Source organism: Alternaria burnsii, assembly GCF_013036055.1.
Source record: "Alternaria burnsii strain CBS107.38 chromosome Unknown 698, whole genome shotgun sequence".
In the NCBI taxonomy this organism is placed as follows: domain Eukaryota; kingdom Fungi; phylum Ascomycota; class Dothideomycetes; order Pleosporales; family Pleosporaceae; genus Alternaria; species Alternaria burnsii.
In genome coordinates, this window is record NW_024066111.1 from 110,542 (window position 1) to 123,893 (window position 13,352).

At 53.0% G+C, this 13,352-nt stretch overlaps 4 protein-coding genes across 4 annotated transcripts; all 4 read left to right on the forward strand.

The window, feature by feature from the left end:
* Positions 1 to 1,189: 1,189 nt before the first annotated feature.
* GT037_004184 (uncharacterized protein) lies at positions 1,190 to 3,918 on the forward strand (the record flags this gene model as incomplete). The annotated part of the gene is made up of 2 exons (XM_038929231.1): positions 1,190 to 1,432; positions 1,486 to 3,918. Coding segments are annotated over 2 exons (2,676 nt in total), but the record flags the coding sequence as incomplete, so codon positions are not given.
* Positions 3,919 to 5,580: 1,662 nt separating this feature from the next.
* On the forward strand, positions 5,581 to 6,739 carry GT037_004185 (serine threonine-protein phosphatase pp1; the record flags this gene model as incomplete). Its single annotated transcript, XM_038929232.1, has 4 exons — positions 5,581 to 5,757; positions 5,833 to 6,234; positions 6,301 to 6,600; positions 6,653 to 6,739. The coding sequence occupies 4 exons, from the start codon at positions 5,581 to 5,583 to the stop codon at positions 6,737 to 6,739; spliced, it is 966 nt and encodes a 321-aa protein (XP_038787504.1).
* Positions 6,740 to 8,641: 1,902 nt separating this feature from the next.
* Positions 8,642 to 10,912, forward strand: GT037_004186 (uncharacterized protein; the record flags this gene model as incomplete). Its single annotated transcript, XM_038929233.1, has 2 exons — positions 8,642 to 8,655; positions 8,716 to 10,912. The coding sequence occupies 2 exons, from the start codon at positions 8,642 to 8,644 to the stop codon at positions 10,910 to 10,912; spliced, it is 2,211 nt and encodes a 736-aa protein (XP_038787505.1).
* Positions 10,913 to 12,176: 1,264 nt separating this feature from the next.
* On the forward strand, positions 12,177 to 13,151 carry GT037_004187 (uncharacterized protein; the record flags this gene model as incomplete). The annotated part of the gene is made up of 1 exon (XM_038929234.1): positions 12,177 to 13,151. One exon carries the CDS (start codon positions 12,177 to 12,179, stop codon positions 13,149 to 13,151), a length of 975 nt encoding a protein of 324 aa, XP_038787506.1.
* Positions 13,152 to 13,352: the final 201 nt, after the last annotated feature.

Sequence of the window (13,352 nt, forward strand, 5' to 3'; positions counted from 1 at the left end):
CGGCGTGGTGTGGCACGGTCGTCTGTACATGCTTGGCCCCTCATGTGACGGCTCTGACGCGACGTGTGACAGGCATGCGCATCGCCCGCTGCTGTGTCAGGCAGATGATATGACGGGCAAGGTGAGCAAAAGTTATTGTGATGCAACCTTAGGACATTGCAATTGGCCCAAGTAACAAGCGTCGGATCTCATGCCAGCTAGCTCCTGCAGGCAGTGCTCGGCAAAAACACGACTTTGCAAAACACGGCAGCCGTCTATCACGACATTCCTTCAGAGTCAGGGTCTGTAGTCGTTATCAGCGGGTGGTTGATGAGGGGTAAGCGTAGACGACAAGGTGGAGGAGGATTAGAGTAATGGAGACAGCCTCCTCGACAGTTGGGTCTGAGCAAGGCCGGATAGGTCTGGACGAGTGCCTCCCCGATGAGGTGGTCGACCAGCGATGTGCACCCTGCCTATCTATTTCTTCGAGTGTGATATTCAGAGCAGGATGAGGGTGAGGGTGAGGGTGCAGGGAAGGCGCGTTTACTAGCGCTATCTCCGTGTGAGCCAATCAGGCGCTGCAGGGGTCCTGCCCCAAGTTGGATTTACAACCTGGGAGCCAGCTTTTGATGCCCTCTCAATGCCCTTGGGCTGCGTGCCATCGCACCTCTTTCAAACAAGGTCCCTCCCCGCGACATCATTCACCGTTGCCCCTATCTTCTGCTTCTTCCCGCAGAGACTCACCACCGACGGCATTGTCAAAGCCTTGTCTACCAGGCCCCTCCAGATCACCGGGCGTTCCAAGGCGGCAAGCCGTGTTCGGGAAGCCATCTAATTTCTCAGGTGCTCGTCCGCCCTCCCCACCCAAGCCCATTCACTGTTGTGTTTGTCCACAACGGCCCCTGCGCGAATCAGCGCTGGTTTTTATTTTTCCCCCAGCTGCACCTCGAACCAGCGTGCGCCTCGGGTCGTCTTTTTTTTCCTGGCCAGTATCTGCATCCCGGGCCTCCGCTGCAGTCGCTGCAGTCGCTGCTGCACCTCTCTTTGGCTCACATCTAGAACACGCCGCTTGGCCTCCAGCTCTGTGCTACGGCCGGCCGCCCGTCGACTGCTCTCCTTGCGCCGCTGCGTATTCTTCTGCCCGTCCGACTGCCCAAATCCTCCTGTATGTCGAGTCCATTCCCCCACCGCCAAGACTTTCTTCGCCAGCACCGTCGACTGTGACTATCTGTCCCGTCACTCTCCTGTGTGTTCTTTACTGACTGGCTCAGTCCCTAGGTCGCCGCGTCCCCCAGCGGAGGTACCTTGCCTACTCGTAGCTCACGGCCCTCGTACCGCGCCTTCCCTCTCGGACAACATCGTCTTTTGCTACGACAGCCGCGGCGCCCTATATGCAGTCGTTGTCTGCGGCTCTTTCATCATGGATACCGAGGATGGTCACATCTTCATAAGGGTGCGATTCTCAGTGACTGGCTCTGCACGAGACGCGCGTTGACACGCTTCTAGAATTTGGCCTACTTTGTACGAACACACGAAAAGGCCCTGGCCAACGCCCTACAACTGCAGCGGCAGAACCCCAAGAATGGCCAGGCCATCACTTCTCCTTCGTCGCCCAATAGCCCTGCCAGCCCGCCCTCTTCCTCATCCTCGAGCGTCTGGGCAGCAGCCCTGTCTTTGCCGTCCCTGACCTTTACCTCACAGTCCATCAAGCCAGCTAAGCTTACACTGACACCCCACCATCTCTTCTACATTCTCTCTCGCTTCGAGGAGCTTGGTATACCTGTTGGCCCTATGAATGTGCGGCTGGAGAATATCCACACGGATGCTTCGCCTGCCAACTATGTCTCGTTCCTCGGCAGCGCCCAGCGCAACAAGACCAAGCCGTCCGATCGCGACTCAATACATTCCGTGTCCAGCGTCCGCAGCGTGATGTCAGGCATGTCCTCGCTTTGGTCTTCCCTCCGTATTGGTTCAAACAGTGAAGCCAAGGCAGAGAAACAGAAAGCCCAGCTCCAGGAAGACCTGCGATATCTGTATTCTGCCTTTACCAAGATTCCATGCCTGAGGCTATCTCCTGACCACAAAGCTCGCCTTATTGCTGGTTACGAAGAGTTTCCATTCGACACCGCGGTCCCTCTGTTCGCTTTCAAGAATGTTACTGCGCTTGAGATTCACGATGTAGACTTTCGACAGTTCTATGGCTGGGATCGCCTGGCCGAAAATCTTCGCAGCCTTACTGTCAAGCGAGCTGGTGTTGACGATCCCGCTGACCTTCTAATCAATGTTGTCCTGGACGACATGGACAAGCGCCGCAGACGCTCAGCAAAGACCAATGCATCTTCTGCACCATGGTCTACCGCAAGCCCATCCGCTAAAGTTAGTCAGTTGGCGCGATCAGAGTCTCCGCCACTCTCTCCTACCACTGCAAGCAAGCAGAGCACAAGTCCGAGAGGCGCTGCGGTAGCGCGAGACAATTCTTCCAAGGCTAGTCAGCGACAGCGTAGTACTTCTCCAACGCGTCCCCCAAGCTCCCGCCATGGTTCAACTCATGTCTATGGCCGAAGCACTACAAATGCCCCAAACATCCGCCGGTCATCTGGTAGCTCTAGTTCTAGTGTACGCTCCACTACTCCGAGGGGTAGTTCTTCTAACCTACTCTCCCTGGGCTGGTTCCCCGCAACGAAATGGCGCTTCCTGCGACATTTGAGTTTGGCTGACAATGCTCTCACCAACATATCAGTTGCCAGTCTTGCTCCTTTGGCCAACACACTACAGTCTCTTGATCTCTCTGCCAATCTGTTTGCTGAGATTCCGGACAGCCTTGCCAGCCTGACCTGTTTACGCGCGCTAAACCTTTCCAACTGCATGATCGATGGTCTGCACTCACTAGGTCGCAACCCACTGCCAGCCATCACAACGCTCAACCTTCGCTCCAATCGCTTGACATCTTTGGCAGGTGTCGAGCGGTTGCTGTCTTTGGAGCGAGTGGACTTCCGTGACAACAGGTTGACTGATCCTACAGAAGTCGCCCGACTTACTGGTGTTCCTGACATAACCGACATCTACGTCAATCGCAATCCGTTCTGCAAGACCCATACCACCTACAGGGTCACCATTTTCAATCTGTTCCGTAAGACACCAGGCTACACAGAAGATATCGTCATCGATTCCACGGGACCCAGTAATGCTGAGAAGAAGCAACTTGTTGATCGAGTTCCTGAAAAGCATGGTGTCCCCATTGTTAAGCCGCCACCCGAGGACGATGTGCAGCCCTTGCGACATGTACCCCCAAAGGTCGTAAAAGCTATTGATGCCCCGTCCGACGTGCCTGGGGTACTTCAGCGTACCGGGTCTCTACAACGTACCAAGAGTGGACGCAATGCACAAGGATCTCAGAAGAAAAAGAAGGGCCCCAAGAGAAGGATAGTCGAGCTTTCCCAGAATGAGCCCCTGCAATCATCGTCGCAGTCGAGTCTGACAGGCTTGGCATATGAGGACACCGCGATTGGGCAGGCTCCCAAAATCGCCAAAGGTGCCAGCAATACGTTGGTTGCAGACACGCCTCGGCTCGCAGAGCCACCTAGGGGACAAGTATCAGGAGACCCTATGAAGAAGACTGCATCAGATGAACGCACTGTTGCGGATGAAACCCACACAAGTCATCAACAGCTGCCACCCATCGATACCACCAACTCATCCAAATCTCCGGAGCCAGAAGCTGCAGAGTTTGACGTCAACGAGGACATGTACAAGAAGAAGATCGAGGCTCTCAGGCAAGACTTCGGTAATACGTGGCTGAGCGCGCTAGGGGACGAGAATTGGGACAACACGTCCGTCACTAGCTTTCCTTCCGATCGCGGATACAGCTCCCCTACCATTCGACCAACACTGCCCCGCACACCAAGCCAAAGCATTGTCTCTGGTCGCACACTTGGCTAACATAATTCTCTCTGATCTATGCACTTGCGATACCCAAAAGAATATTTCAATTCGTCAGACTCCTATTTCAGCCCATGGAGGCTGTCACATTTCTCTCTACAGTTTGTTCATCCTCTAGTTTGTCAACATTTGGGCAAGGCGTTGGATGGATATTAGTCGGACTGAGCGTCGCGATTTGTCACGCTCGTTGTATCGATAAAGTCTATCTCCCATGGCTGTCTCGACTTGTTTGTGGTATGTATCCCTCTCTGATCAAAAGGCGGCAGTGTTGCATTTCTGCGTATTCCTTTGTTCGGGGGCATAACGACCATGTTCTTGTCGAAATGGGTTCTGTATGATATTTCCATGTCGGCGCATTGTGGGTCGATTGCTCACTCTCGTGGGCAAGGCATGCATGGTTTCTTTTTCCTTGTTTCTGCTGCTTGTTAGCGTCGTTCGAGTTCTGGTGCGGAAGCAGGATGAGGGCGTTGTATGGTTGGTCTATTGCATAATGAAGCGTGCGTTACGGATGAAGGCTCGCATAAATACAAAGATGATGTTGATTGAACGGCGGACGACGTGCGTGAGTGGAGCGTACGTGACACGTGAGGTGTTGAGATCAGCACTCTGCGTCTCTGAACTGATGGCTGGTTTCTAGGGGAGCACGAGAAGGCCGAATCTTCTACCACTTGCTACATGTTCAATCACATTCAATCAATTTGGAAAACTCGGCCTGTGTCGATGCAATTTGTTCCAGACTTGGGCGGCGGGAGTTTATACATGGATCAAGCAGCTGAAGGGGTGTGGCGATAGAAGACTAGATATGGCTGGGCGGCAGTTGCACTCGGTCATGTGCAGTGTGCAAAGATGGCACGCCCCGGTACCTGTGCCGCAACCGTGGTATATTATGTGTTTGCTAGATAGCCGAATTGCCATCCGCTTGCCTTTTGCATGCATGCGGGAATCGAGGCCTTTTATAAATCTCTCGACGCGCGTCTGTGCCCTCGTGCCAAGCCAGCCCTAGACTAACTGAAACGGAGGCTGCCCTACCTCTGCAAAACTACTCAGGCGCCGCGATCTTCTCACCACCGCAACCCAACCCGGCCTACAAGTCAGTGTACAGCAACAGTTCTCACGCTTCCTCCTAGGTCTCTTGTGCATAGCAGTTCGCACATCATCAGCCGCCAGTCTCTTTCTCGTCACGCCTGTCGTCCGCTTGTTACAGGCGGTGAAGTCACTCTCAGCATCCCACTCGACAGGCTCCGGCCATAACAACGCCTCAGCGCCCTCCCCCGCTCCCACCGCGCTCGCCTGCCCACAACGTAGCAGCAGCCCACACAGGTATCATCGCCTCCACGAGCACAATTGACCAGCGCACATCGCAGCCGCCCCACCCGTCGCGTGATCCCAGCTCTGCCGCCAGGCACTTTTGAGGGGCTTTGAGCCATACTCCACCAGCACATAAGCGTCCACCAACTGCAACCCCACCCGGCCGACTTGTTGAGACCAGAGGTACGTCGGCACCTGGACTGCAGCCCGTTGTTGACCCGTGGAGCGCTACTAACGCACAGGGTGCAGGAGAATTATCGCCAGTGCTACGCGCAACCCTTCCCCACCCACCCGCGCGAGGTCTTCCCGTGCATCTTCAGCCACCTACACCAGCGCCAGTAGCAAGCCACAGCTATGGCCGAAAACGAGGTGGACTTGGACTCCATCATAGACCGTCTGCTTGAGGTCCGCGGCAGCAGGCCCGGCAAGCAGGTCCAGCTGCTCGAGACGGAGATCCGCTATCTGTGCACCAAGGCGCGCGAAATCTTCATCTCACAGCCCATTCTGCTCGAGCTCGAGGCACCGATAAAGGTCAGTCACAACACGTAGTGCTGCGAAGCCCACGATGCGGCTTCTGAGCACCTACTGACTTGTTTTGCCCATCAGATTTGCGGAGATATCCACGGCCAGTACTACGACCTTCTGCGGCTCTTCGAGTATGGCGGCTTCCCCCCAGAGGCCAACTACCTCTTCCTAGGCGACTACGTCGACCGTGGTAAACAGTCTCTCGAGACGATATGCCTTTTGCTTGCATACAAGATCAAGTACCCCGAGAACTTCTTCGTTCTCCGCGGCAACCACGAGTGCGCCTCCATCAACCGCATCTACGGCTTCTACGATGAGTGCAAACGAAGATATAACATCAAGCTGTGGAAGACTTTTACCGACTGCTTCAACTGCCTGCCCATTGCCGCCATCATCGACGAGAAGATCTTCACCATGCACGGCGGTCTCAGCCCAGATCTCAACTCCATGGAGCAGATTAGGCGCGTCATGCGACCCACCGATGTGAGTCAGGTCCATGTCACAGTCGACATGTGAGTCTCGGTAGAGTACACAGGCTAACCATGATAGATTCCCGACTGCGGTCTTCTCTGCGATCTCCTTTGGTCCGACCCAGACAAGGACATTACTGGATGGAGCGAGAACGATCGAGGTGTCAGCTTTACCTTTGGTCCAGATGTAGTTTCGCGCTTCCTGCAAAAGCACGACATGGACCTCATCTGTCGTGCGCATCAAGTTGTAGAAGACGGTTACGAATTCTTCTCTAAGCGCCAACTCGTAACACTGTTCAGTGCACCCAACTACTGCGGTGAATTTGACAATGCAGGTGCCATGATGAGCGTCGACGAGAGTCTGTTGTGTTCTTTCCAGGTAGGTTTTCCAGTACGACATGACAGCAAACCCCTACTGACAGCCTGTGCAGATTCTCAAGCCCGCAGAGAAGAAACAAAAGTACGTCCCCAGCCTTGGTAGCGGCAGACCAGCGTCTTCTCGCACCAAGAAACCCTAGAAGTAGCCACCACTACACTCATTCAGAATCAATACGAACTTCTCTTGTAGCAGGTTTGGGCGTCGTTAGACGACGACAATCGTCAGCCCTCCCCGAGTCCCGATGTCGAACGAACCGAAAGACGCGCCATGTCGATTCCGTCACCCACTTTTCGGCTACAGCTACCCAAACGGCCTTTTACATTTGTAAAGCAGTCCTGTCCTTGATTTTGTGTCATTCCAGTACCGTTGCGCACGCACCATGACAAAGGGCACCCCGGTCGACTCTTGGACGATTCGATGATGATGGGCTTGATGTTTTGCACTTTGGCGGTAACACAAGATGGCAGATATCAGAGCATTGATCATGTCGGCAACATGGGCAGCAGCAGCATTTCAGAAAACATGCAAAAACCAAGGAAAGGAAGGAACATGATACATGGCCTTTTTTCGTGAGTTATCTGGGTAGCATAAGGGTGGGAAGCGTGTGGGCAATTCATCGCTGGCCTTTGTTGGGGCTTGTGTAGGCTTATTACTCCATTTTCCATCGGGCTCCTGAGGCTTGTCATGTCGGGGTGCGAGGCTTACATGCGATAATGTCAGTCTTTTTTTTCTTTTCCTTTCTTTTCCTTTTTGTCGCGTTCAACAAGCAACCTTTTTAGGGATGAAGGATGTAAGCTAGTGGTCTCGAGAATGGAGTATGCGTATCCCCCTTGCACCATCATTGAAGTTTGCTCGGTGAAACATGCAGTTCGTGCGCAAACGTCTATATAGCATGGCCGTGGCAGCATTGTGATTTTGGAGGGTTCTGCTTCGGTGTGCCACTAGGTGTATTGCGAGATTGTTTGAGTAATCAATTTACGTTGTGTCAGTGTTGGGTAAGCGAGATGCGTGTGCTATCAATGGCTATTTCCACGATCAAATGCGACAGCTGTCAAGCCTTTGGTCCTGTCTGTGTCAAGTTCGTACCTGATACGAGACATGATACGAGGACGACCAAAAAAAGTAATTGACACCTCCCAACACGAACACGAATATTGATCAAAGATTGTTTTTCTCGACTGTTTGTAACAGATGAGAGAGAGAGAGAGAGAGAGAGAGAGACAGGCCCTGGCAGTTCTCCGTGCTGATCAGCTAGACAAGGGATGGGTTGGGACGGGCAAGGCTTGGCTTGTGTGCGCGATGATGTCAACGGGTAGCCAACAAGCCGTTCTCGGATATTTAAGATGCATGCACGTGGCAGAGACGAGAAGAGCAAGGCAGAGAAGAAAGCAGTAAAATATGCGAAAGCATCATGTGTCACATGGTTCAAGGAACGAGAGCAGAGCGAACAGGTCTAGGCACGGTACTTGGGGTGTGGCAGTGCAGGCGGCGCGCGCAGCGCAGCGCAGCGCAGGAAGAACTATTGAAAGGAAAAGGAAAACGGGCCAGGGAGAGGGACCCTCGTTGGGCTGTCGTCGTCATGTCCGGTGTTTGATTGGCGACGGCGGGGCTTAGAAGACGATCTGAGCGTAAGCGCCCGAGCCGACCGTGGTTCCGGTGCAGCGCAATCGCTGTCGTAACTGCACTGTGCCACCACCTGCCCGTTTCTATGTAGTCATTCTCTCTCTAACGTTATCGATTTCCGTGCACCTTGGTTCTCTGTTGTTGTGTTTTTGCCTGGTCATTACCTGCGGTTGTTGAGGGATGAATGCATGTGTGTGTAGCGTGTAAACACTGGATACTCCCCGACGCTGTCCACGCCTAGCCTTGTCGTCGCACGCTTCGCCTCGTCGCTCCGCTCCGCTTCGTCACTTCGCTCTCCGCGACTGTCGTCACGTCACTCCTTTGCCTTCCCACTCGGCCTGCCGCGCCTTCCTGCCACCCGCCTTTGATCTTGTAATGCTTTGGAGGATATAGTAGATTGTCTGCGTCGCCCGATACCATGGCCGAGTACGCGTAAGTCAACGCTGGACGAGTGAGGCGCTGGCCGGGCACTGCTAATCTACTTTCACTCAGCAGCTTCATAGCCCATTCGGCCCCCTGGGTCCACGGCTCAGGCACCATGACCCCCTCGCGCCTTCGCTCCTTGTCGCCCATGCCCAAGAATCACGTTACCCGATCCATATCCACGCCACAGCTCGCCAAAACTGCCCGCTCGCAGTCGCAGTCGGAGTCGGAAAGCGATGGCATGAATACTATCCCCGACCCGCGATCAGCCACCCCGCAGCCCCCTCTTTCACGCCACGACTCGACAGACTCTCACCCAGACCTCAGCCAGGAAGTTTCCACACTCAGCACCAAGCTCATCAACGCCATCAACCACTCCACTATGCTCGACGATTCACTGCAGCAAACGAGGCACGAGCTGGAAGCCGCAAGAGAGAAGCTGGCGCAGTTGGAGGCCCAGGTCAGGGAGCATGAGGAGAAGGTATCAAAAGGGCTGCTAATGGACAAGATTGTCTATGATAAGATGGAGAAGCAGTTGTCCAGTGAACTGCACGAGGAGCGCAAGCGACGGGCTCAGGCAGAAGCTGCAAAGCGAAAGACTGACAGCGAGGTCGAGGCTCTGACAGCTGCGCTCTTCGAAGAGGCTAATGTCATGGTCGCGGCTGCTCGCAAGGAGACCGAGGCTTCCGAGAAACGTGGCGAGCAACTCAAGCAACAGCTGGGCGATGCCGAAGTGCTCCAACACTCCCTCCAAGACCAACTACAGGATCTCAAAGGCGTCGTGGAGAAGATGAGCTCCCATGGCGACGACAACGAAAGCCACATTCTCACAACAAACACCGCTCCTTCAACACCAGGCATCACCCCGGCGGACAAGATGAGCAAGTTGTTCGAGGCCATGAATCTCACGCCTAGTACCCCGGGAACCGATGAGATCACCCCTGATCACCCACTCCATTTTTCGCATCTAATTCATCCCGTCCTACGGTCTGACCTTACCGCTTTCAAGGAATTCCAAGACATGCTCAAGACCAGCGCGCGGTCCTCGGCTCCGGCAAGTCGTGCTTCGAGCGGGAACTACAGCAGTTTGAGTGTACTCGGACTTGGCTCACTGACCAACAGCTCCACCACATCTCTACCGTCCAAGTCGTCTGCCTCCGTCACCAACTCACCTCGTGAATCTGTAGCCACTGCTGGTATGCCCAACCTCAAGGACGAAAAGTTCTACAAACGCGCTCTAGTCGAGGACATTGAGCCTACATTGCGTCTGGATATCGCTCCCGGTCTCTCCTGGATGGCACGCCGTACCGTGCTCAACAGTATCACTTCTGGTTCTCTAGTTGTAGAGCCAAACCCTGCTCCGTCATCCAGGTTCCGAGTCCCAGTCTTTCCATGCTCGTTATGTGGAGAAGCAAGAAATGGCGACCAGTACGCTCGGAAGTTCCGATTCAAGCCCTCGGACACGGAGGATTCGCAGCGCTATCCCCTCTGTGACTGGTGTCTGGGTCGTGTCAGGGCAACATGCGATTACATTGGTTTCTTGCGCATGGTAGCAGCAGGACATTGGCGAGCCGAGACGGAAGAAGAGAAGAAATCCACTTGGGAAGAGAGCGTGCGACTTCGTGAGCGCATGTTCTGGACCAGAGTCGGTGGAGGCGTGGTCCCTTCTTTTGTTCCTTTGCGAGACGGCAGCCCACACAGTCCTACATTTACAAGCGACGATATCAAGCAGCAGCGCGAGGAACGGATGAGTGAGGAGGAGAGTATCATCTCGTTTGAACCTAGAGATATCACGGCGAGTGGCTCGGCGGCGTCAACAATGGGAAACGAGTCTCCCCGGAAGAGCGAGGACGATCCTTTTCAAAGTAAGAGTGGGGACAAGGCTAAGAGGATTTCCATTGGCAATACTGTCATCTCGAGCGACAATGCTGCCCCGGAACTCGGATCTACTACTCCACCACCCGCCGAGCAAGAAGGTGGTGAAGCAGCCAAGGGGAACGACGACCAAAAGATTGAGTCCCCCTTGCCAATACCTTCGTTGACAATAGAGGAAGAGAAGAAGATTGAACAAGATGCTGAAGCTCAGCTTCAGGACGAAGTGAAAAAATCGCTGGAGAAGCCTGCGTTGCAGCGTCAACGCTCATCTTCTAATCCGCCGCCTGTTGCTGCTACTTTAAGGAAGAAGGAAGAGAGCAGTAATCGACTCAGTTTGAGGATTCCGGGCTCTATGGGTGCGGGTATGAGTATGCCTGGAGCTTTTGATTGAGGGGTGAAAGAGAGAGAGAGAGAGAAAGAGACGGGAGAGGTGTTTTGTTGGCGTAAACAAGGAGGAATCATGATTTGGGCCAAGGTTCTCACTACTAATACCGCAAAGTGTGTTTCTTTATTTTCCATATTGGAGGGCCAGGAGGGAAGGTTTATTCGACCCTTGAATTGAAGAGCCTTGCTGAGGTTGGGCTGGGGTCGCGCTGCTTTGCGACAAGCTCGATGTTTGGAGCTTTCAACATACAACATTTGGTTATTGTCTCTTTTTTTTTTTTTCTCAATCTGTTCGAAGCATTGTATAAGGCGCGGCTTTTTCTTTTCTTCTCTGGACAACAAAAAAGGGGGTTTGAATGGTTATGCTTCTAGTATACATAACATACAAACGCTTTTTTCTTCGTTTGGCTTGGGTTGTACCTCGGCTTGAGTTGGGGGGAAGGACGGGGTTTGAGAGGAGTAATATATACCAGGAGTTTCTGGTCTCTTTTTTTTTATACATATCACTATGTGGACTTTGGAAAGAGAGGGACTTTGGAAGAAGGGGAAAGGCTGGGTCTTCTGACTTGAAATCGGTCAAGACATGATGTGTGTCTGCCTAATGTACTATATCTATACCAGGGATGGTGGGAGTGGGAGTGGGAGTAAGGTGGAGAGGAGGAGAAGAAGGACGTCGACGATCCGAGGTCTTGTGTTGTAACCCAGGGCATGGTTGAGTGATAATACATGTATTCGCGAACAGTAATTGTGTATACCTCTCTTGCTTATTCTGTTTCTTTTCCCTTTTATTGTTTGTGATTTGTGAAGTTATGTTGTCTGGATTCCAACTAACATCGCCCTATCGAATGATCGCATAGGTAGCACACACAGAGGCGGATGACTTTACAAATGCGGTGCTGACATTTGACGGATCCACTTTTGACCGCAGTACCCACTGAACTCCTGTACCACGCACTGCGGACTCTGGCGCCAAGATGCCGCATCACCGCTACAACATCAGGCGATCTTTGTCATCTCGTTGGAGAACAGTGGCTTTGTAATGAAATTGCACGGTAAATTCACGTAGGCGTCATGTTCACAAATCAGCCTCGCCGTTATATCTCGCGTAGCATGCCTGGAGCATATATTTAATGACATCGCTTTTGATCAACATGTGTTAAACTCACCACAAGAGAAAAGAACATTACCAGCAAAACAAATTGTCACTTCAGAAATCAATACCGTACTTGGACATACCATCCATACAACAGGTCCCGTCATCTATACTCAGCATGTCCAAGATCGTCACGGTCATCGGAGCCACTGGTATCCAGGGTGGCTCAGTCATCAGAGCGATTCTCAAGAACCCCAGTTATACCATCCGAGCTCTCACCCGCAACGTGGAAAGCTCTGCCGCTCTAGCCCTGAGAGCTCTTGGTGTCGAGGTTATTCAAGGTGATATCAACGACATCGACTCCCTCCGTGTAGCCTTTGACGGCAGCTACGCCATCTTCGCCGTAACCAACTTCTTCGAGAATATCCCCACACTGAGCATCAAAGAAGCCATGGAGAAAGAGACACGCCTAGGCATCAACCTAGCAGAAGCGGCCGCCTCGACAAAATCTCTAGTCCACTACGTATGGTCGACTTTACCCAACTCACGTAAGAATACCAGCGGTACCGTCGTAGTCCCCTTCTTCGAGAGCAAAAACGCCGTCGACGAATACATCAAGACGAAGCAACCGGAGCTGCTGGCCAAAACTACCTTTCTCCGCTTAGGCTGGTACGCAAGTAACATGGCATACCCGTGGTTCAAGCCCAGCAAAATACACACTACAGATAGCAGTAAAGTCCATCTCCAGGTCATCAGCATGCCACCCTCAGTCACTATACCGCTCCTCGGTTGCGAAAAGGTAAATGTAGGCCTCTTCGCAAAGGCTATCCTCGATCAACCGGAGAAGACGCTGCCAGCCGGGACCGTGGCGGGTTTTGCTGAGAAGATGTCGTGGAAGCAGATGGTACATTTTTATGCAAAGGCGCATGGCATCGAGGTCAGATGCGCACGCATCTCCAGAGAGGACTACCGAGCACTTTGGCCAGTGTGGGGTGAGTTGATGGGTGCGGCGAATGAATACTACGAGGTTATGGGGCCTGGGGGCATGCTGGGTCGCGACGAAGAGGAAAATGTACTGGGGAGCGAGGAGCTGGGTGTGCAAGGGCTGGTGGGGGTTGCTGATGCATTTGCTAGGATGAAGAGTCTCGATTGATATGTATGTATATTCAGGAAGTGGTGATGGATATACTGGTTGCGAAAATGGAAAGGCTAGAAGATCAAATACAATGGTTCTTGTTTGCTTAGGTACCGCCGCGAACTTGGGATTTGTTATGAATACAGCATCTTCTACAGTATTAAAGATAATCTTCTAACAAGACATACGAAGACCATGTAATGGTATGCCTACCACAAA